Source organism: Mauremys mutica, chromosome 11, assembly GCF_020497125.1.
Source record: "Mauremys mutica isolate MM-2020 ecotype Southern chromosome 11, ASM2049712v1, whole genome shotgun sequence".
Classification (NCBI taxonomy): domain Eukaryota; kingdom Metazoa; phylum Chordata; order Testudines; family Geoemydidae; genus Mauremys; species Mauremys mutica.
Window position 1 is genome coordinate 15,934,235 of NC_059082.1, and position 23,849 is coordinate 15,958,083.

General features: G+C 45.9%; 1 protein-coding gene across 3 annotated transcripts in view; it reads left to right on the plus strand.

The window, feature by feature from the left end:
- The window catches only part of ARNT2 (aryl hydrocarbon receptor nuclear translocator 2), a 185,329-nt gene that overhangs the window by 99,511 nt on the left and 61,969 nt on the right, over positions 1–23,849 (plus strand). For all 3 annotated transcript variants that reach the window (XM_044979469.1, XM_044979470.1, XM_044979472.1), the window contains one exon: positions 22,309–22,411. In XM_044979469.1, coding sequence (XP_044835404.1) covers positions 22,309–22,411 — 103 coding nt within the window. The remainder of the gene's footprint in view (positions 1–22,308; positions 22,412–23,849) is intronic.

Sequence of the window (23,849 nt, forward strand, 5' to 3'; positions counted from 1 at the left end):
GAAAGGAAAGGTTTCTAATTTCCTTGTAACCCAATAGGACGTTCTACATTATCACCGCCATGTAGAAGAAGCTAGTCTGGTCTCCACGAGATAAGAGACCCCACAATAATTGACTTTTCAAATTATTGTAATTTAAAGGTATGGAACAAGGAACTGTTTGATCTCATTAATTTGTTCAAAGAGAATTTTGTGTTGCTTTGGTCTCTGGGGCTGTTGCTGGAAAAATAAAATTCCAAGTGTTGGAACAAATTAGCTGTGGATAAATCTGTTCATTAAATAACTCCTACACAAACATAGTGGTCATCCCCATTGCTATGGGTTTCAGTTCAAGGTGATATCACTATTGGGCTACAAGTCTGAGAGGAAAAATAATGATCAGTTGTAGTTTCACAATCACTTCGCTAATTCTGACATTTGGATGTAAAGGTTGCTAGATGAAGTAGCTTTAACTGAGTCCTCAGAGAGTCGCATTGCAGTTTAATAATTCTAGGTGTCCAGCAAAGGCATTTAATATGATTTTTCAGAAGGTGTTGGGGGTATTCATATAAAAGTGAACATAAGGATTGTGTGGTTGTTATTTCTTGGTAACATTCACAGTGAATTTCCTACTTGGAAACTGCAATCTATTTTTCTGTTATCACAGATGTTTAAAAGGATCAATTTCAGCTTTTGCTGTTAAATATTTACTCAGACTGCTTTGTTTTGCTTTACTGTGTTCATGGCATGATGAAATATATACAGTTCAGCAATCTTTTTCCTCCTTTTTATAAACTTCTAATGTTTTATGAATACGTAATAGAAATGTCTATCTGAGTTCACTTTTCATTCACACATTGCAGATAAAGCAGTCAAAGTTCTCCTCTCAGCTCCTTATGGTAGAACTCACCTTCAATCCTCTGCAAAACCTGTAGGCTCTCTGGGGGTATTCCACAGATATTAGGAAAGTGGAACGTTGGACTCGAGATCTTTCCTGTGTAATGGGGAATTTTCTCTCAAACTAACTTCAGTTTGGTACCTTCTCAATGTTGATTATGCTACAAGCTCTGTGTGTGGGGTGACCCATTGGTGCACTGACCCAGGAGCAGCCCCACGAAGGAATGGTGCCTGAGTGTGGCACCTTTCCATCCCTACTCTCCTCTTGTTCCAGAGAAGTAGTTATTTGCTGCTGGTCCCTGCCACTACCTATCTCCCCACTGGCCCGTGTGCTGGGGTAGGAGAGGCAAGACTCCATCCACTCCCCTCCTTTCCTCTAAACTCCCACATACCTTCTTGGGATCTGGAAATAGCAGGCACATAACACCCACTTACGCCTTGTGGGGTGAGTTCTGCCTCACCCTCATGTGCCTTCACAGGCAGGTAAGCCAAGTCAAAGTGTAGCCCAACGTCAGGCTTCCAAGATCTGTATATTTTCCTTTGTTCCTGTTGGATAATAGGGTGATAAATAGTAGCCAACATGGATTTATCAAGAACAAATCATGCGAAACCAACCTTGTTCTTTCTTCAACAGGGTTACTGGCCTAGTGGATGGGGGTGGGGGAGAGCTGTAGACATGATATATCTTGATATAAGTAAGGCTTTTGACACATTCCCATGTGACATCCTCATAGGCAAACTAGGGAAACGTGTTCTAGATGAAATTACTATAAGGTGGTTGCACCACTGGTTGAAAAACTGTACCCAGAGAATAGTTATCAATGATCTGCTATCAAACTGGGAGGTGGTATCTAATGGGCTTATCGTGGATCACAAATTGAATATGAAGCAATAATGCGATGCAGTTTTGAAAAAGGCTAATATAATTCTGGGGTGTGTTAACAGGCATATTGTGTGTGACGGCTCTGTTTGGCACTGGTGAGGCGTCTGCTGGAGTACCGTGTCCAGTTTTGCATGCCACACTTTAAGAAATATGTGGACAAATTAGAGAGCATCCAGAGGAGAGCAAAATAATAATAATAATAATAAAAGGTTTAGAAAACCTGACCTAGGAGGAAGGGTTGAAGAATTAGGCATGTTTAGTCTTGAATAAAGAAGCCTGAGTGGGGATGTGATAAATCTTCAACTATGTTAAGGGCTTTTATAAAGAGGACCGTATCTGTTGTCCTACCATCAGTGGACATGGAGAATAAGAAATAATCAGTTTACTCTACTTCAGGGGAGACTTAGGTTAGATTTTAGGAAACATTTTCTACCTATAAGGGTAGTTAAACTCTGGAATAGGCTTTGAAGGGAGGTTATAGAATCCCCGTGATTGGTGGGTTTTTAAGAACAAGTTAGACAAACACCTGCCAAGGATGGTTTAGCTGTACTTGGTCCTGCCCCAGCTCAGAGGGCTAGACTGGGTGACCTCTCGAGATCCCTTCCAGCCCTACCTTTCTGTGATGCTATGTAAAGTATAAAAACTATCTAGAGGCAGGCTAGAAAAACAAGCAGTGTTTTAATTAAGGGAGATTATTTCAAACTAAGCTTAATAGAAAATGCATAAGAAATGGAGTCCCTTTCTAAATTCCACCCACTCAGCTCTCTTGTAGTGCACAGAGTGAGACTACTCTCACAAGAATGAAACACAAGCTAGAAGCATTACATTGTGATGACAAATGGCAGATAGTAAGACTGAAGGGGAGACACTGTTACCTTACACTTTCTGTGGATTAGTTTAAAAAAAAAAAAAGCTTCTAAACTCTGATTCATGAGGAACGAATAACATAAAAAATAGAGCCTGATTCTCCTCTTGCACCAGTGTAATTCCACTGACATCAGTTGAGTTACAGTGTAAGTGAGAGTAGAATCAGGGCCAAAACAGTTTATCTTAAGTGTCCACTTAAATTTGCCACAGACTTCACATCTGAAAAGTTGACGATAGCTGTCCAATCTTTCACCGCATGTAAGATCAACCTTCAGATAAAGTGGGACTAATAACACTTCAGTAATGCAGAGGCATTTTAAAGAGAGATTTGCAATAGAAAGGGCAAACTGAAGTTTATGTTAGTTAAATGGAAACAACAGAAATAACATCCTGTGTGAGTCTGATGCTGCAGGGCCTGGTGCTACAGTTGCTTTGCATGCACTTTAAAGGGAATTCTATGCATGGAGCAGGTGTAGCATTGGTTCTTGTGGAAACTCTCCTTTACTAGTAATTATTTCCTAGCTGCCAAAGGCACGACTGAAAGAACAGTGAGCATTCATGGCAGATTCTCCTCTCGCCATCCTGTACTACTGTGTGCTCTGTCAGACTTCGCTTGTTCTGAATTTTTTTGATGGAAAATGAATGCCACTGTACAGTAGAACCTACTAGCGTGGTCGTTCCTTGGTTGTGGCTTGGTGTCCTCCAGCAACTAGTTTGGAAATCGTTAGAGGGTGTTAAATCTGAACTTGGCTCATGTTGACAGAGAAACCACAGATAAATTCTGGTACTAGATTATACTTTATTTTATTTAATAGAATTAAAACCTGTGAAAACCCTGCAGCCAGGGAAATTACTTGTGACATGATCTTGATGACCCAATAAAAGCAGCATCTGGAAATGAGCTCATTTAGCAGCAGTATTTCTCAAGAGACCTTTAAGCAGGCAGATAATTTTAATGGAGGAAGGTAGCATTCATATTAAACGATTATTGTTTATTTTATTTTGTTGGTGTAGGAATGCCCATGCAGTTCATAAAACTGAGTGTGGTTCACATCTTGTTCTTTGGTTTAGGTTTTAATATATTTCACTTAATGTGTGAGTTACAATATTTTTATAAAGTTACTTTGGAGTGTTCTCCCAGCATGCAATTCTGTGTTGAGAAAGCATTTTGGAGTAGCCGTTTCCATCTCTGGGTTTTGGGTTCCATCTCCATCTCTGGAAAGTCTGTCTTCTCTCTGATGTGGACCTACAGTTATTCATGCCTTGCTCACCTACAGGCTGGGCTGTTGTAATTTTCTCCTACTTGGGCTTTCCATGAAATTCATCTGGAAGCTGTAACAGAACACACAGCACAACTGCCCACCTCATTTTGTATAGGGGAGACAGAATTATTAACCCCTATTATTATTTATTTGTATTGTGGTAGCACCTAGAGCAGTGGTGGGCAACCCTCGTGGCGCACGTGGCCCGTCAGGGTAATCCGCTGGCGGGCCGTGAGACAGTTTGTTTACATTGGTATGGCCGCCTGCAGCTCCCAGTGACCACGGTTCACCGTTCCCGGCCAATGGGAGCTGTGAGAAGTGGTGGCCAGCATGTTCCGGCGGCCTGTGCCACTTCCCCCAGCTCCCATGGGCCAGGAACGGCGAACTGCGGCCACTGGGAGCTGCAGGCGGCCGTGCCTGTGGTTGGTCAATGTAAACAAACTGTCTCACGGCCCGCCAGCGGATTAACCTGATATCTACTGAGATCAGAAGATCATTTTGCTAAGCACTGTACAAACCTTTAGTAAGATTCAGTTCATGACCCAAAGAGTTTACAGGTTAAATAGCCACAACACAAAGAGAAGGAAAAGGAAGGATTACAATCCCATTTTTACAAATGGGGGACTGAGCCTTGGAGAGTTTAAATTACTTGTTCAAGGTCATACCAATATACTGCTTAGCATAGCTTTTGTTCTTCCTGCATAAATAATACGATCATTACATAAGTGGGAGTTTTGAGAATCTTTATTATCCTTTTTGTTATTTTTTAACCTGATTAGCTTTAAACATGTGATTTGAATCATTTACTTGTTGCCTTTTCAGTTTTGGCAGGCTTTATCTGCAGCGAAGCTCACATGTGATAAGTAAAACTAGCCTTTTAAAAATAACCCAGTTGCAAGACTCAAAAAGCCCACATAGTTGCCTTTTGAATTTCATTGTGATGATGCACGTTTGCCCCACGTTGTGGAAGATTACATGATGCAGACTGATTAGTCAAATCTGAGGGCAGACATAATGGAGACCTTTTGGCCTTATGAGCTTTGTAAGAAGTTAAATGAGGAAAACATCTGCAATATGGGCTGTTTTACTTCATTTAAAAAAATCCGTACAATTCCCTTGCCACAGCTCAGCTCTTCCTCTTGCCAATAGAGGAAAGAAAAATGTACAAAAACCACTACATTTCAGTCATATTCCTTTTTATTTTTTTTTGCTTTTAATTGCTGTTGATATGAATCCACACTTCATTCTATTGAAAGAATGTGATAGCATGACATTAATGCTTATACAACATCTGTCACAGTTTAATGCAGTAAACATTGACACCAATACAGAGCTTAAAATAATTCCACTGAGAACTGAGCCAGTGAAGAGAGCCAGCTTGTGCTGGCTTGCAATTATTTACATTGTCCATCATGAAGTGATAGATAGTTGAGGAATTTTTAATTAGTACAGAGGAAACGTGTGCAGTATAGAACAGTGCTTTTCAAACTTTTTTTTCTGGCAACCCAGTTAAAGAAAATTGTTGATGCCCACGACCCAGTGGAGCTGGGGATGAGGGTTTGGGGGTATGGGAGGGGCTCAGGGCAGGGGATGAGGGTTGGAGTACGGGGGTGAGGGCTTTGGAGTGGGGCTGGGAATAAGGGGTTCAGAGTGTGGGAGGGGGCTCAGGGCTGGGGCACTGGGTTGGGGCGCGGCCTTTCCTCCAGGTCAGCGGCGCAGCTGGGGTGCAGCGGCAGGCCTGGCACTGCAGACCACGCTGTGCCCCAGAAGTAGCTAGCAGCAGGTCTGTCTTCTAGGCGGAGGCATGCAGGCACTGCCCCCCCCCCCAGCTTCCATTGGCTGGGATCCGGCCAATGGGAGTGTGGAGCTAGTGCTCGGGGCGGAGGCAGCTCACGGAGCCCCCCTTGTCACCCCTCCCCCCCCCCCCCCCCCCGCCTAGGAGCCGGACCTGCTGCTGGCCGCTTCTGGGATGCAGCGCAGTGTCGGAACAGGTAGGGACTGATCTGCTTTAGCAGGGCAGTACCCCCGACAGGACTTTTAACGGCCCAGTTGGTGGTGCTGACCAGAGCCGCTGAGACCCAGTGTCTTACATTCCATGACTCAGTGCTGGGTCGCGACCCACAGTTTGAAAACCACGGTATAGAATACATGCTCATTCTGAATAGCATATTTAATAGCGTGGATGTTTGATAAGGTGAGATATCTTTTCACTTATTTGGAGCTAACAGGTTACAGTTGCTCCACTTATTCATTAAGATATCATATGCATAGTTGTGAAGAAAAATAAATCAACAGTACAGCCTGTATTCTTTATATATCAAATAGTGAGCATGTATATTTCTTGTGCTATTTGTGTACGGGTATGGCTATAATTCATCAAGACTTTTTGTAAACTATAATATGTTAGGCTAGTGTTTCCCAAACTTGGGACGCCACTTGTGTAGGGAAGGCCCCTGGCGGGCCGAGCTGGTTCCCTCGTCCACAGGTCCAGCCGATTGTGGCTCCCACTGGCCGCGGTTCCCTGCTCCAGGCCAATGGGAGCTGCTGGAAGCGGCGGCCAGTACGTCCCTCGGCCCACGCCACTTCCAGCAGCTCCCATTGGCCTGGACGAGTGAACCGCGGCCAGTGGGAGCCACGATCGGCTGGACCTGCGGACGGGGCAGGTAAACAAACCGGCCCAGCCCGCCAGGGGCTTTCCCTACACAAGCGGCGTCCCAAGTTTGGGAAACGCTGTGTTAGGCTATTGGGAACTATTATCTGCAGTCATAGAAACTCACTTTGTACATAGTCATAAGTTCTCATTAATGTACTGTGTGCACCTCTGTCATTGCTTTCTGCTGGACAAAACTAGAACTATTAAGTGGTTTCATAGGCCCTATACTGCTCACAGCTGAAGAAGATTCTCACTTATGTAGTAGGAACCTCTGATTTTGAAGCAGAAGGATCTGAGCTCTATCTGTGCTGGCCCCATGTAGTTCTGAGTTGCCATGGCTTGCAGTACTGTGACAACTATGCAGTCATAGGTGGTCACGGATTTGTTACAATCTGAAGAAAGTTGATTCATTTTGCATTTGTATTTATTGGGATGAGCATTTTTATGTTAAACACACAATCCTATGGTCCTTGCACCTAACACTTTTCACTAGCCATAACTTTTCATCATCTTTTTTTCATTTGTGTATTCATTTAATCCTCGGGAAAACGAGAAACTAATAGCATTGGCAGAAGTCAGGCATTATGCCAGTCAAGTTCTCTCCTCCTCCTCCTCCTCCCCTCCCACCCCCATATACTTCAGGGCTGACCTGAATCAACCCATCCCTCTCTCACCTCACCACCTTCATTGTTCAATTTCTGGTCCTTTCTGAAGCAGGGATTTTATTCATGCTAGTTATGGTGGCCAGGTGCAAACATGGAATGAGGTTGTCCCATCAAACTCATTTTACTCATAATCTAAGCTAGAATTTGAACCGGCACCCATTGTGCTACCCAGAACCTCTTTTTTTCTCTGAATTAAAAATGTTAATATTTTTTTAAAATTTGATACGAAATAAAGATTCTATATATTTTAAATATGCAAAAACCATCAAGCCCATCTGTTCTGCATGATATATTAATTACGTGATGCACAGAACACTAGCGGTGCTACATCATGTACATGGTATGTCTGAAGCAATGGAAAGTGGATATTTCAAAGAATGCCACTCTCATCTTGGAGAAGTTATGCTTGGCAGAGGTTTGCAGTGAGGAAGTCAAGCATGAAAGCTTAGCGCACGCTCTCTCTATCTCTGCAGCTTGTCATATTCCAGTGGGTGTTGAAGTGGCATGTTTTTCATGCCCCCCCCCACGATGTATTTTAAACATAATCAAGAATTCATGTAGTTTTGTCACAGATTAAAGAGAGAAAAGGGGATGCCAGCTAAAAAGGGAGCATAAAGGGGTGGTGGTATAAAGAGCAGAAGATTAGCAAGGCTCTGCCTTAGAGATCTACGCCATGACATTGGTATTTTGTGTATAATACAGACAGTTGTTTGGCTGTGTAAAACTTGCGCTAGTCTAAAACTCACCCCAATCATTGAATGCGTAGCCTGGAGTAAAAATGCTGTTGCTCTTCTTAATTGTACAGTGTTATACATCTTTTCTTCTCAATGAGGACCAGAGATGAACATTTTTCTTGGATTTATTTTATTAATTGTATTTTTATCATTGTAATATAACAATGGGTACTGTTGATTATTTGTATAACTTTCATATTCGGATATTTAAGAGCGAACTTGTTTGCTTTCTTGTTGGTCTTCCGAGGGCCCTATCCCGCAATGGACAGCATGCAGACTCTGTGCTGCATCCACAGCAAACTCCATTTAAGTCTGCGGAGCTGCTTGTGAGTGCAGCAGTCAGCCTGTGCACTGTCACCCGCAGGATTGGGACCTTAGCCTGTAAGCTAGGATAGAGCCTGTGTCCTCGTGCATGTGCGCAGACCGTACCTACCATATGGTGAACGTTACCTGCATATAAATATTAAATAACACGTTAATTTCAGGAGCGCAACTGATGTGAAGGTGGCACACATCTAACGGACCATCCCATTTCATGTGCTCATGGCTGTGTATATGTTAAATAAAATATGGGTTCCAGGGAGGAAGGAGCATCAGTATTGAGTATTGAGTTTGTCTTCCCGTTTACATTAGGAACATATTACTCTTAGGCCAGTTTGGAAACACTGAGGATCCATGGAGAAGATGTAACATGCACTTCATTTTGTATTGTGCTCTTGAAATTCTCCCAAGAATGTACTTAGATTGTAAGCTCTTTGGAGTAGGGAGCATCATTTGTACAATGCCTAGCACAACGAGGCCCTTCTCCACGATTGGGGCCCAGTGTGCTGCTGCAATACAAATATAATAATAATTAATTAATTATCAATCATTTCTGACCATTGCTGTTTAGCATGGTAGAGTTGCAACTAGAAGTTCTATTTGAAACTACTCTCCATGCACATCATTTTTAAGATTGGCTCTGTTACCTTTTTAAAAGTATTAAAAGTCTAGTAACTCGCACCACTGTAGAATAGTCTTTTGTCCAGTGACCCTTAAATCCAGCGGTCAGCTTATATTTGGAACCACATCAGATAGCATCAGTCACTTGCCCATTAGTTTGCTTTCATTGTTAATCATTTCCTCTTGTTTTCCTGCATCCCTATCCTGGTTTGCTCCTTTTTTTATTATACCACAATAAAGATGTTTTTGGTTTTCATAAGGATTCTTTTGGTGCAGTATTCCTGTGTTTTATTTGTCTTCCCTGATCAGCATGGGGAGTATTTTCAAGGAGCACAAAGTCGTCTTTTGTTATGTTGGCCAAACCAAACTTTTAATTTTGTCATCTATTTTATCTTAACAGGGGAAAAGTAAGAATATTTAGAAAATAAAGGGGCTGAGATTAATTGTAAAAAAAGCTAACTTTGTCCTTTAAAAATGAGACTCTGTGGCCTACTATGTGAAGCTTGATATTTGCTTTTAATGTAAGATTTACTATACCAGATCAAGTATCAGAGGGGTAGCCGTGTTAGTCTGGATCTGTAAAAGCAGCAAAGAATCCTGTGGCACCTTATAGACTAACAGACGTTTTGCAGCATGAGCTTTCGTGGGTGAATACCCACTTCGTCCGTGTCTTGCATCCGACGAAGTGGGTATTCACCCACGAAAGCTCATGCTGCAAAACGTCTGTTAGTCTATAAGGTGCCACAGGATTCTTTGCTGCTATACCAGATCAAACCATTGTTCTATGAAGTCCTAGATTCTGCCTCTGGCATCAGCCTATCCCTGATGTTTCAGAGTTAGGTAGAAAGTCTCATTATATACATTGCTGAGGACTGAGAGAAAAGAAATTTCTCCAGGTTTAGAGAAGAGGCGGTCTTTTGTTTCTCAAGAGGCATATTACAGTGCCATGCAACAGACCCCAATCACTCAGCTGGTCATTGTGAAAATGTCTGATGGTGATAATTTTATCTTTTGGGAAGAAGGGCATTTGGAAGGAAACTGGACTTGAAGGAAACTCTGTAGGGAGGATTCCTGAAGAAGTAAAGCTGTAACCTTCTACCCTGCCATACCATTCTTTTTTGTCCTTAAATTGCTGCCTTTAGGAAGAGAGACTGTAGGATCTAGGAATTAAGCAGAGGAAAAAGAGCTTGCTATAGAATTAGAAATTAGGTTTAGCTGTCTAGTGGGAATCTTATCTCTCTCTCTCAAACAGAAGTTGGTCTAATAAAATATATTACCTCAACCATCTTGTCTCTCTCTCTAGTGGGAATCAAATCCACCAAAGAAAGAATGGGAAAAAAGTAAGAGCCTAGGCTGTGTGTGATTATCCGCTTATAAAATTTAGCATGCAATGTTTAAACGCAGAGGGCCAAATTTTTGAAAGCTATTGCATAAAGAAAGGCTTGAGCCAAAATCCCAGTTTGGAAACCCATGAACATTGAGAAACTGCAGACTTGGGTCTGAACTTTGTGGCATAGGTCCATCTCAAATATTCTGTTATGAAAAAAGGATTTGAGTATCAAAATGACAAACAGGCTGGTACATACACAAATACCCATTTGCACATGCAAGGGTCAGGGTTTTGTACTCGTGTACAGATGCACCCGTGATCATTATGGGAGCATTTTTAGAACCTGTTTGAAAATTTGTCACAGTATAGGAGCATCTGTGGCCTGTATCATCACTGCTTTGGATTGATTACTTGCCATTCTTATTAGTGGTGAGATCCTTGCATGGCTCTTTCTAACTTTACACAGATAATTCATCTTCTGAACCCTGTCTCTCATTATGCTTATTGACTAACAGCATTAGCAACTGACATCAGGAGCCTGGATTGTATTGTGGTTCACCTTTCAGGGGACAGGTGGTTTATTGTTGGGTGTCAAGCACGGCCTCTGATAATCAGTCCTAGTGTTTGGAGCGTGGGTCACAGCTGGGCGTAGGGCTGGTCCTGGAATCGAGATCCAGGGACAGGCCAGGGTCAATACCGAGTTCAGAGTCCATAGCCAAACCAGAATCAGAACTGTCGCCAGAGTCCAGCTGCAGGCCAGAGGTCGAAGGAGGATGGTCAGAGTCCAAAGACAAGCTAAGTTGTACCAAAGCCAGAGTCCAGATACATGGAAGGTCAAAACTGGAGAGTCAGAGCCTGAGGTTTGGGGTGGATCAGGAGATAGAGGCAAGTCTGGAGCGAGGTTAATGCAGGGCACAGAAAATACTGGGGTTGGGCTCAGACAAAGCTGGGGAGGGAGCAGGAGCAGGTTGGGAATCTCTGGAGTATGGTGCCCTGTGAGTTCCTAGCCAGGTAGCACTGTTGCTCAGGCTGATCTGCAATTGTGCTGGGGTTGTGGAAATACCTGAGCCTCGGGCCATCTGACTCAGGCCCTGCTTGGTGATAAGTTGCAGTTGCATCCTAAGTGAGCAGCCCTGGTTTGGCTGCAAGTTTGCCACACACTGGTTTAAGCAGTGCTGCATTTTGAATTTGAACTGTAATGGGGAACTTTCAATAAGTTACCAGTTATGTCCAAATCCAAGCAGTTTATATGTTGGCTTCTATGTGTATTCTGCTCAATTTTTCATTCACTCTTTCTCTGCAAAGCAAACTACAGTATAATTTAAGCTCTGCAAATACTATAATGATGATGAGACCCAAGTGTCATTCAGAGCAGTCTTGCGGCTGGGAAGTGGGCACTGTGCTTGCTAGATCTGGAGCAGGGGAAGGATTTAGTTTTAAAACTAAAATAAACTACACACAAAATAATCAGTTTACTGCAAAAGCTGATTAGTGATCCAGATGGTAACGTTGATGTGTCACCCGTATTGGACCTTTTCTCTTAAGACTGATCTACAATATATACTAGAAAAAAAAAAGAAGATGCACATAATGTGTATAGGTTTCAGAGTAACAGCCCTGTTAGTCTGTATCCGCAAAAAGAACAGGAGTACTTGTGGCACCTTAGAGACTAACAAATTTATTTCAGCATAAGTTTTCGTGGGCTACAGCATCCGAAAGAAGTGAGCTGTAGCCCACGAAAGCTTATGCTGAAATACATTTGTTAGTCTCTAAGGTGCCACAAGTATTCATAATGTGTATAGTATTATATTACAGTAATTTGTATTACTATTCTGCAAAACTTTCTTATTAATCAGGATATTGTTGCTGGCATCAGAATCAAATGTGTTTTTTACATGTGTTTCCTTTGGAGAGATTCCAAATGAACATATATCACCAGGAAAACGGTATTAGTGTAGCAGATTCAGAAGGATGAATATTTTATGAGTTTATGACAGAATTATCATCAGAATGTAGATCTTAGCTGCTCGTATGGCATGCAGCTGTGATTTATTTGCTCTGTGCTTGATTGTAATTTGGCATACTCCAGGGTGCACCACATGAGCAGCTGTAGCAAACTGTAGTTCTGGAGATGATAAAGCAGATGGCCATCTGTGTCCCTGATCCTCGAGCCATGAGCAGATCTTCCAAGGCCTACATGTGACTCTATAGGAGACTCACACTTCTGACAGGTACTTGCTCCCAAGTGGAGCAACAGTGACTGGTGATCTGCCCAAACTGCCTGATAAGTGTGTGCCAGACAAAGTAGGGAATGCCAAGCAACTGGATCCAACAGGGTAAAAAATGCCAGGGCCCTCATTTCTTAACCCCATGCAGTTAGGAATGGAGCAATCCACGTAGTCAGGAATGGAGTGGTGGGGGGGGGGGCAGGGATGAGGCTGTAATGTGGCATCAGTACCTGGTGATGTTGTGCTGATGCAGTCCTGCGTCACCCCACTGATAAAATATCATGACGGACATTGTGATGCAGCATTAGATCAGGATTTTGTGGCTTTCCAGACCTCATTAGGAGTGCGGATAAAGGCTGAAAGCCTGTTTTTATTTCCCCTAGTGCTCTTGAAAAATACGCTTTGCCACACACATCTTTCTATCTCACAGCCTCTTTTACAGTCTTAGGTTTACATCAGTGGCAATCTGAGATGCATGTATCTTAATTGGCACTATTAGAAATCAGGACCTCCCTCTTATAGTTGTCCTAATGGGGTGTGTGAGAAGGAATGTCAACATATATAGTACACGGGGGCTCCAAATGCTACATGGTTCATGTTTTTAAAACTAGCCTCTAAACTTGTGTCAACAGATATTCCTGCACCACTGCTTGTGTGTACAAACACATTGGTACATGCAGGCTGGGTAGTGAGGCATCTGCCCGGTTTACAGTCATGCATACTCTGCAACCCTAACGTCGTTATAATGATTATTATTTTATTTGTATTACAGCAGTCCCTAGAGGACCCAGTCCTGTAGGAGACAGTTCTTGCTTCAGAGAGCCTATATTCATGAGCACAATTTTGGAAACTAGTTGAAGGTCAGCTGAAAACTTGGCCCTTTATCTGTTTAATTAATATTAGCCTCACCTCCATCCCCTTTATTTTAATATTAAACCTTTATTCATAAACTCTAATAATAACCAAGTTGTATTGTTTCAACTATGCAAAGGCTAATAAACATTTGAGTGATAATTGAAACAAGCTGATTGAGAGCTGTGTCATAATATCTATTGCTCAAAATAATTTTCTGACTCACTCCTATGCATGTCACTGAGGTTACATGGGGGGGTAAGTCAGGGCACGATCTGGCCCATTAAATACTATCTGACATCTTTATAAGACATTACAAAGTGAAACACTACTCTTAAAATTGTGACTTTCAGGTAGCATGCTTTGTCAAAGCATTCAGTGCCAAAGGAACACACATGGGCAATTTTAAACTTAGTAGCCATCTAGTATTGTAGAGGCCATCTAGTATTGTATATTTTGGTATGCTGCTTAGTTATAAAAGCAGAAATATTTCTATTACTTTTTTGAAAGGCATTTTTATTCTCTGGTTTTTACAAAAAGCTTCACTTCAGGCATTTATATTGGCTATTTCAGTTTAAAAATATTTTTTTCCTTGAAAGCAACTTGTCTCCTCCTTTCCATGTACAGGGAAATGATTTGCTATAAAGGCAAAAAAATCCTAAAATTGCTTAATTTGATTTGTCTGATCAAATGGATGGAAAGTTGGTCTCGTATTCACACGTTCTCTATCTAAAATTAATTATCTGCGCTTTCTTATATTGTTGCTTTTATCTGTGAATCAACTTGACTCCTGTCTAGTGATTTTTTTTCCCTCTAAACTTTAATTATTAATTTGGGGCGCTAGACTGTGGCTTGGAAAACAGGCCAGTGCAGGAAGAATGGAGAAGTGAGTGACTCTCCCCACTTAAATCCCTCTGCAAGCTACCTGGACTGTGGAGAATAGAGGGCGGGACCCCACGGGGGGTCGCGAGGTTATTAAATTGGGGGTTGCGAGCTGTCAATCTCCACCCCAAATCCCGCTTTGCCTCCAGCATTTATAATGGTGTTACAAATTAAAAATACTTTTTTATACACCTCTACCCCGATATAACACTGTCCTTGGGAGCCAAAAAATCTTTCTGCGTTACAGGTGAAACCACGTTTTATCGAACTTTCTTTGATCCGCCGGAGTGTGCAGCCCTGCCCCCCTGGAGCGCTGCTTTACCGCGTTATATCTGAATTCACATTATATTGGGTCACGTTATATTGGGGTAGAGGTGAATATTTAAGGGGGGTCGCACTCAAAGGCTTGCTATGTGAATGGGGTCACCAGTAAAAGAGTTTGAGAGCCACTGCTCTCGCACATTGTCCAGCACAGCTGAGTTGAGGGAGATGGTGTCATAACTTACTGGTAGCACAGACCTGTATCAAATGACCACCATTCTCCTGCACCCCGTGGGAATTGTGCCTTAGGGGGGTGTCTCCAAATAACAGTGTCTCCCAGGACTACATCCGGGCTAGTGTGGTTTATGTACTACCCCTTGCTCCAGGCTGTGAAGGCACAATCCAGCCTTTGGTTAGTAAGAATAACATTCCTACAGCACCAAAAACCTTTAATGTACCTTGATAGTCAATAGGAAATGCTCTTTGCTACTTAGTTCTGTTTTTAAAATATTCATTTTTAAAGTGTTTTGTAAAGATTTTACTCCCATTCACAGATGTGCATGTCTTCAATTAATTCCTGTTCTTCGAGTGCTTGCTCATATCGATTCCAATTAGGTGTGCGCACGCTGCATGCACGTTCATCAGAAGATTTTTACCCTAGCAACACTCGGTGGGTCGGCTGCGTCGCCCCCTGGAGTGGCGCCGTTACGGCGCCAGATATAATACCCCTGCCGACCCAACGGTCCCTCAGTTCCTTCTTACCGCCCGTGACGGTTGTTGGAACTGTGGAGCGCGGCTTTGCTGATCTCCACTTCCCTAGCTTACTCGTTATTCTTTACTGTTAATTGTGTTTATAGTTTGAGTTTTTATAGTTGTAGTTAGCGTTAGTTGGGGTGTGTGTGTGTGTGTATATATATATATATATATAGTCAGTGTATATAGTTGAAGGGGGGATCAGGGATTAGCCCCTTTCCTCCACCCCAGTGCCGGGCTCATGCCCAGGTCACCGGGATTCAAACCGTGCTCGGCGTGCCAAAAGCCGATGCCAATAGGGGATCCCCACGACTCCTGCCTCAAGTGCCTAGGGGAATCCCACCTTCCTGAAAAGTGCCGCATCTGTAAGTCGTTTAAACGGAGGACGAAGAAAGAGCGGGACTTTAGACTGAAACAGCTCCTCATGGAGGTGGCACTTAGTCCTACAACGTCGGTACCGAGCGCTCAACAGCCTGCATCTGTCAGGAGCGCTCCTTCGGCTCCGGTACCGCGTAGGGGCCACGGCACCGACCCTCACCAGCACCGACGTCTGCTCGACACTGCTCCCTGTCCCCGCGGCCCAGGAAGCAACACAGCGCTCCGGCAGCTTCGGCACCACCGAAGAAGCGCCCGTCGACAACGGATTGCCCGGCACCGTCATCTGCTGCGGCACCGCAGAGTGCGGCACCATCGATTCCGGACCTGCAAGAGCCGTTGAGTCCGGTGCCCAAAAGCTCCCCGGCTCACGCCGTGGTCGAGCTTGCTCTCCTATCCACGCCAGAGACCTTCTCCACGGCATGGGAGTTGATCGCTGGTGCGGGTCATCCAATCTATTGGCAAGGCTGCCTCGCTGAGGCCACCCTCCATGGGAGCCACCGAGAGGTGTCATTCAAGATCTCGGTCCCGCCGCCGATCCTGGTCCCGACACCGCTCGCAGTCCTGGCACCGCTCTCTTTCGCAGTACCAGTCACACTCGCGGCACCGCTCGGCCTCCCGTTCGCCTACCAGATACTCATGGTACCAATCCGACTCCCGGCACCGTTCCCAGCACCGCGCATCTTGGAGCCGTTCCAGGCAAAGGGACTCGAGATCCCGGTCGACCTCCCGGCACTGCTACGGTCGCAGGTCCCGGTCTCGCTTGCAGTACCGTTATAGCTCCCAGTACCACTCTCCGGTACTGCCCCGGGAAAGAACAACCAGAACCGGGGCTCCCTCTCAGGGTCTGTCAGCACCGCCGTGGCCATCGAGACACACATTGGTGTCATCACAGGCTGGTAGCGCTTCCTATCCACAGGAGCGTGACTCGGATGTCCCCAGCCATATATTTCCAGAGAGCCAGAACCACGAGCAAGGACCCCATCACTGGTCCTTCTGGACACCGTGAGCATACCACCAAGCACAAGGTGCTCCTTCAGTGGTTCCATGATCGGCCCCATCAGAACACCAGGTGCCAGAGGCGACAGTAAGCCACCCCCCCCCCCGTCCCCCATTGGCACAGATGAGGCTCCGATACCACTTGCAGATGCCCAGGTCCTACCTGACGCAAATGATGCTCCTCAAGAACGGGAAACCCCACAGGACCCTCTGGTCCCTGGCCTCTCCTCTTCCTCCTCACCAGACGAGGCGGTGGCAGGAACATCCTCCTCAGGCCCTCCGCCAGTTGATCTAAGGGCCCATCAGTGGAATTTTGAGTGGCTCAAAATATGAACTTACAGGTGGAAAAGGTTCCTGAGATAGAGAACCCTGTAGTGGACATCCTTTCGGCTGACGCACCTACTAGAGTGGCTCTCCCGTTTATCCGCACCATACAAGCAAATGTGGACACCATTTGGCAATCCCCAGCCTCGATTCCCCCTACAGCCAGGGGAGTAGAGAGAAAATACATGGTCCCCTGTAGACGGGTCGGACTCACCCCTGCGGCGCCTCCTGCTGGTGACTCCGGGAATTAGCTCTATTCCAGCGCTGGAGCGCCCTCTGCAGGCCGGTGATCCGCCTGTCTTCAGGCCCCCGTGTCCCTCCCTGGACCCGGTGCCCTTTTATTGGGGGTGCTGCCCCCTGGCAGTAACCCCTTTCTCTCTGGGTCTCCCCTCCTTGGGGAACCCCCACCCTCTATCCCCACCTTGCCTCAGTATATGGCTACTGCCAGTCATTGTCTAGCCCCACACTCTGGGGCAGACTGCAGTATCAGCCTACTCATCACAGGCAAAGGGGTTTTGAACCTGCTGCTTTGGCCTACCCCTGGGCTGCCCTCTGCAACCCCCAGTACCTGTTGGCCCTTCGCTAGGCCGCAGCCTGGGGCTTTCTAGGCTAGAGCTCCCCAGCTCCTCAGCCTTTCCCCAGCCCTGCTTCACCCTAGGTATCCAATCTCAAGCTCCCTGCAGCTAGGCCCTTCTCTCTCTGAAGACAGAGAGAGACTGTCTGGGCCTCTGGCCTCCCTGGCCTTTTATAGGGGCCTGTGGCTCAGTTTGGGGCGTGGCCCCAGCTGCAGCCACTTCCTCAATCAGCCCAGCCTAGAGCAGCAGCTCTCAAGCCCTGCCAGGCCACTTTTAAACCCCTCACAGCAGGAGCAGGGGCCACCCTGCTACATCCCCTCAAAGGGGTATGAATATCTCTACACTCACCCAGCTCCTTGCTCTCTAGTAGTGCAATCGGTGAATGAAAGGGAGCGTCATGGCCAACAAGCCCCTGCTCCTAAGTTGAAGGAGGCTAGGCGCATAGACCTCCTAGGCCGCAAAATATACTCGGCCGGGGACCTTCAACTTAGGGTGGCAAACCAACAAGCCCTCCTAAGCAGGTATAACTTTAACACGTGGACGTCCTTGGGAAAGTTTACGGAGCTTCTTCCCCAGGAGTCCCGTCAAGAATTTACGGCTCTACTTGAGGAGGGTAAAAAGGTGGCAAGAACCTCCCTCCAAGCCTCTCTGGATGCAGCGGACTCTGCAGCCAGAACTCTGGCGTCAGGAGTGACGATGAGGCGTATCTCCTAGCTCCAGGTCTCAGGCCTTCCTCCTGAATTACAACAAACTATTCAGGTCTTGCCCTTTGAAGGCCAGGGCCTTTTCTCAGACAAGACTGACCCCAGATTGCAAAGTCTGAAGGACAATCGCGTCATAATGCGCTCGCTGGGAATGCACACGCCAGTGACCCAATGCAGGACCTTCCGGCCCCAGCCACACCGCCCTGACGCCCCACCTAGGCCGCGTCAGGACTTTAGCAGAAGGCGTGGTAAAGGGAATCATCGGAGGCAGTCTGGCCCCCAAGGGGTCAAAATCAGGCCCCCCCTAAACCACCACCGGGGCCCAAGCAGAACTTTTGATGGGACACCCGAGGACGGCCCATCAGTTACTTTCCCGGATCCTTTTCCTCCATTTGTCAACTGCCTCTCCCATTTCCTCCCTGCCTGGTCCCAGCTAACTTTTGATCGCTGGGTCCTGCACACGGTGGAATTGGGATACCACCTCCAGTTTATTTCAACCCCACTTCCCACCCTCCCTCCCCGTCCCTCTTCAGGGACCCCTCTCACGAGCAATTCCTCTTATAAGAGGTCCAGTTGCTCCTAGCCATGGGAGCCATAGAGGAGGTGCCAAAAGACATGAGGGGCAAGGGGTTTTATTCCTGCTACTTCCTAATCCCCAAGGCAAAGGGAGGTCTACGACCGATCCTAGACCTGCGAGAACTCAACAAATTCATGATAAAGTTGAAGTTCCGCATGGTAACCCTGGGGACTATTATCCTGTCCCTGGATCCGGGAGACTGGTATGCCGCCCTCGATATGAAGGATGCATATTTCCACATCGCAATTTACCCACCACACAGACGGTACCTCCGTTTTGTGGTCAACCATCAACACTTTCAGTTCACCGTACTTCCATTCGGCCTTTCTACGGCCCCGCGAGTGTTCACGAAATGCATGGCCGTAGTCGCCGCCTCCCTCTGGCGTCGTCGGGTACACGTCTACCCGTATCTCGATGATTGGCTCATTCGAGGGACCTCCCAGTTACAAGTGTCACGTCACCTGTGCATCGTCCAAGACCTCTTCAGGAGCCTAGGGCTGCTGATCAACACAGAGAAGTCTTCTCTGACACCCTCGCAGAGAATAGACTTCATCGGAGCGGTTCTGGACTCTAATCTGGCCAGAGCTTGCCTCCCACAGTCGCGTTTTCAAGCAATGGCTACAATTATTCGAGGTCTTCAAACCTTCCCGACAGCGTCGGTGCGCAACTGCCTCCGTCTAGTAGGTCACATGGCCTCCTGCACCTTTGTGACCAAACACGCCAGGCTACGTCTCCGTCCCTTTCAAACCTGGCTTGCTTCAGTATACCAGCCACGCAGGGACAACCTGGACTCGGTGCTCACTATTCCCCAGAAGATTCTGGGCTCCCTAACCTGGTGGCTAGACCCCACTCTAGTCTGTGCAGGGATGCCATTCCACCTGCCTCAACCCTCGATGGCCCTAACCACAGACGCATCATCTCTGGGTTGGAGTGCTCACCTCGAAGGCCTACGCACTCAAGGCCTCTAGTCAACTCAAGAGTTAGCCTTACACATCAATGTCCGAGAACTGAGGGCGGTGCGTCTAGCATGCCAGGTGTTTCGAGAACATCTCCAAGGCCATTGTGTGTCAGTATTCACGGACAACACAACGGCCATGTTTTACATAAACAAGCAGGGCAGAGCATGCTCATCCCTCCTTTGTCAAGAAGCCTTCCACCTCTGGGACTTTTGCATAGCCCACTCAATCGATTTGGTAGCGTCCTTTCTCCCAGGAGTCCAGAACACTCTGGTGGATCACCTCAGCAGATCCTTCCTGTCTCACGAGTGGTCGATTCGTCTGGATGTCATCCATTCTGTTTTCCGGAAGTGGGGGTTTCCCCACATAGACCTCTTTGCCTCCCGAGAGAACAGGAAATGCCAGGTGTTCTGCTCCTTCCAGGGACGCTCTCCGGGCTCCCTATCAGACGCTTTCCTCATCCCATGGAAGAAGCACCTACTCTATGCCTTTCCACCATTCCCGCTGGCCCACAGAGTCCTACTCAAGCTTCACAGGGCCTGCGCCTGATCCTGATTGCTCCAGCGTGGCCGAGGCAGCACTGGTACACCATGTTGTTAAACCTTTCAGTGGCAGACCCCATCCCCCTGCCACTCTGGCCGGATCTCATAACACAGGACTTCGGCAGACTTCACCATCCGGACTTGCAGTCTCTTCACCTCACAGCATGGTTGCTGCGTGGTTGAGCCAGTCTGAGTTGCGTTGCTCTGCCTCGGTCCAACAGGTGCTCTTGGGCAGTAGGAAGCCTTCCATTAGGATGACATATCTGGCCAAGTGGAAGCGTTTCTCGTGCTGGTGCGCTCAACGTAACTCAGTCCCCACGCAGGTGTCAGTTCCTATTGTCCTGGACTACCTCTGGTCCCTGAAAGAACAAGGCCTAGTGGTCTCTTCCATAAAGGTGCATCTGGCAGCCATCTCCGCCTTCCACCCAGGGGAAAATGGCCGATCAGTCTTTTCTCACCCCATAGTTTCAAGGTTCCTCAAGGGATTGGAACGTTTGTACCCACAAGTTAGACACCCAACCCCTACCTGGGACCTCAACCTGGTGCTAGCCAAGCTTATGGGTGCTCCTTTCAAACCACTAGCCACCTGCTCACTGCTGTACCTTTCCTGGAAGACAGCCTTCCTCGTCGCTATTACTTCGGCAAGATGAGTATCTGAGCTTCGGGCCCTGACAGCGGACCCCCCGTATACGGTGTTCCATAAGGACAAGGTATCGCTGCAACCACACCCCTCCTTCCTCCCTAAGGTGGTGTCCTCCTTTCATGTCAATTAAGACATCTTCCTTCCAGTCTTTTTCCCGAAGCCGCACCCATCGCGTCGGGAACAACAGCTGCACACACTAGACGTTCACAGGGCTCTCGCCTTTTATATCGAGAGAACAAAACCCTTCCGAAGGTCGCCTCAGCTCTTTGTAGCTGTGGCAGACCGGATGAAAGGCCTACTGGTCTCATCCCAACGAATTTCATCTTGGGTAACGTCCTGCATCCGTACATGCTATGATTTGGCTCACGTTCCGGCTAGCCACCTCACTGCCCATTCTACTCGGGCTCAAGCTTCGTCTGCCGCCTTCCTGGCCCATGTTCCCATCCAGGAAGCTACCTGGTCATCGATTTACACCTTTGCCTCACATTACACATTGGTTCAACAGTCCAGAGATGATGCAGCTTTTGGCTCAGCAGTTCTGCATTCTGCAACATCTCATTCCGACCCCACCGCCTAGGTAAGGCTTGGGAATCACCTAATTGGAATCGATATGAGCAAGCACTCGAAGAAGAAAAGACGGTTACTCACCTTTGTAACTGTTGTTCTTTGAGATGTGTTGCTCATATCCATTCCAAACCCGCCCTCCTTCCCCTCTGTCGGAGTAGCCGGCAAGAAGGAACTGAGGGACCGTTGGGTTGGCAGGGGTATACATCCGGTACCGTAACGGTACCACTCCAGGGGGCGACCCAGCCGACCCGCCGAGTGTTGCTAGGGTAAAAATCTTCCGACGAATGTGCACGCGGCGCACGCACCCCTAATTGGAATGGATATGAGCAACACATCTCAAAGAACAACAGTTACAAAGGTGAGTAACAGTCTTTTCCTCGTGGGAATAAAATAATTCTGTAGCTCTAAATAGCTGACAGTAATTTCAGGGCTTAATTTGTGGTAATAAATTTTTTTCCAAACTAAGTCGTCGTGTATTTGTGGGGAGACGTTTTTATATTCTAGGTTTTCCGTTCATTTTAATGCCAACAGAGCTGCATCTTTACACTAACTAGGTTTGTTGCTACACTATACCAAAACAAAATGTTGATTTTAAAAAAATAGCTTTCTATTAAAATTGTATAACCTGTATTAGTGAAAGATACTGTTCTCATTGAAAAAACTTAGAGGGAAGAGGGCCTTGCTTAATGCCATATGAAGCATTTCATATCCATATCGCTGGTTCATTTCCACATTGTGTTAATAATTTCCAGAATTTTGTACCTATTGCATAGCCGTTTGGGGGCCCATGTAAAATTAATTTGTGTCAGTTCTTAGCAGGCAAAAGGCAAGATCATGAATTGCTCTCCTTGGTTTTTCTAGGGCGAATTTTGGACTTGAAGACTGGAACAGTAAAGAAGGAAGGTCAGCAGTCCTCAATGAGGATGTGCATGGGATCAAGACGTTCCTTCATTTGCAGAATGAGGTACACAGTTCTCTGTTCCTTCAATACTCTTATCCCTTCTCAGACCTTAAGGTTTTGGCCCATTTTGTCAGGTTTGACCTGATTTAAAAATGCTGATTAGACATTTCCAGTATGCTTGCTTTTATATCTGGTGTCAATTTGCTATCTGCAATTCCTGTAATTAACAAGTAAGTCATTAAATCATATCTGTACTAGTGTGCTGTATTGTGCACTTTTCCAGAGAGCCTCAGAGCATCTTAACCACAGGCATGTAAGCCATTGTCTCTTAAAGTTTTATTATTTAAATCAGTACTTCTGGAAAGTAGACTTCAAATACTTCAAAAGTAGACGGGAAACTTGGCTCTGTGGGTTCATGTTTTTTTGTTTTTTCCCCCCAACAAACCAGTAATACTAAAAATAGGTTGAAGACCAGCAGGAATTTAGTTACTGAGTTAGCCAGCTATGTGAGAATTAACCAATGATCAACTAGTTAATTCTAAATACATGAGTAAACATTAGATCGGTGGGGGGGGGGGGTTAGGGAGGGGAGTGTTATTTCACAATTTTCAAACTTCTGGTAAGTTTTCTGTGACTGCTCTGATGTTTGTTTGCCAAATAACACGCAAGAAAGTGATTAACAGGAGCCACCTGCACAAGGGAGGCTGATCCTGAATGTGGCCTCTTGGTGTCCCTGTAATAGAAATGAATAGTTGTAATAACAACATTAAGTAGATCTAATGTGGTGAAAGGTCCACCAATGTGACTTTGACGGGGACAAGCACACCGTCGCATTTGCTGCCTGTTTCCAATGTGTACACTGAGAATAAATTATGCAAAAACACAAAAACGAAAAGATTTGAAGGTCAAATCAAGCCCAAGCCCAGCCTGTTTGATTAATTTGTATGTGCATAATGTTTTGAACATGCAAAGTGACACACATCCTAATTAAATAGAATTATTAAATCTAATCAATTCAGGTATGTGAAGCTCTTTGAGATCCTTCAGTTTGAGAGTGCTTTGGAAGTGTCTTAGTAGTCGTGGTATAAATGTAGCAGTCACTTACTTACTATAGACCATATTATGGCCGGCCTTACATGGGGTCCTGTGGAGGGGTGAAGAAACTGTACCACCCCCGCTGATCTACATGGGTGGCAGCTCTAATTTGGCTACTCGCATTGAGAAGTACAACAGGGAGACTCTAGCTGTGGCGATAGCACAAACAAGGGGCAAATGGCAGCAGAGTGATAGGACAGGAGGCTGCTCAGCAAGGAGGAAGAGCGGGCTCCAGCATTTCTTTCAGTATAGCAAAACCCCTGCATGTTTCCTTTAAGGCACTGTCCTACCACGTTCTTCTCCCAGCATTGTGTTCATTCTCCACAATGCTCCAAGCTGCAACTTAGCCCTCTGGTTATAGGGCTAAGCAACTTGAATTACATTTGTGCTTTGGAATGATGGAACC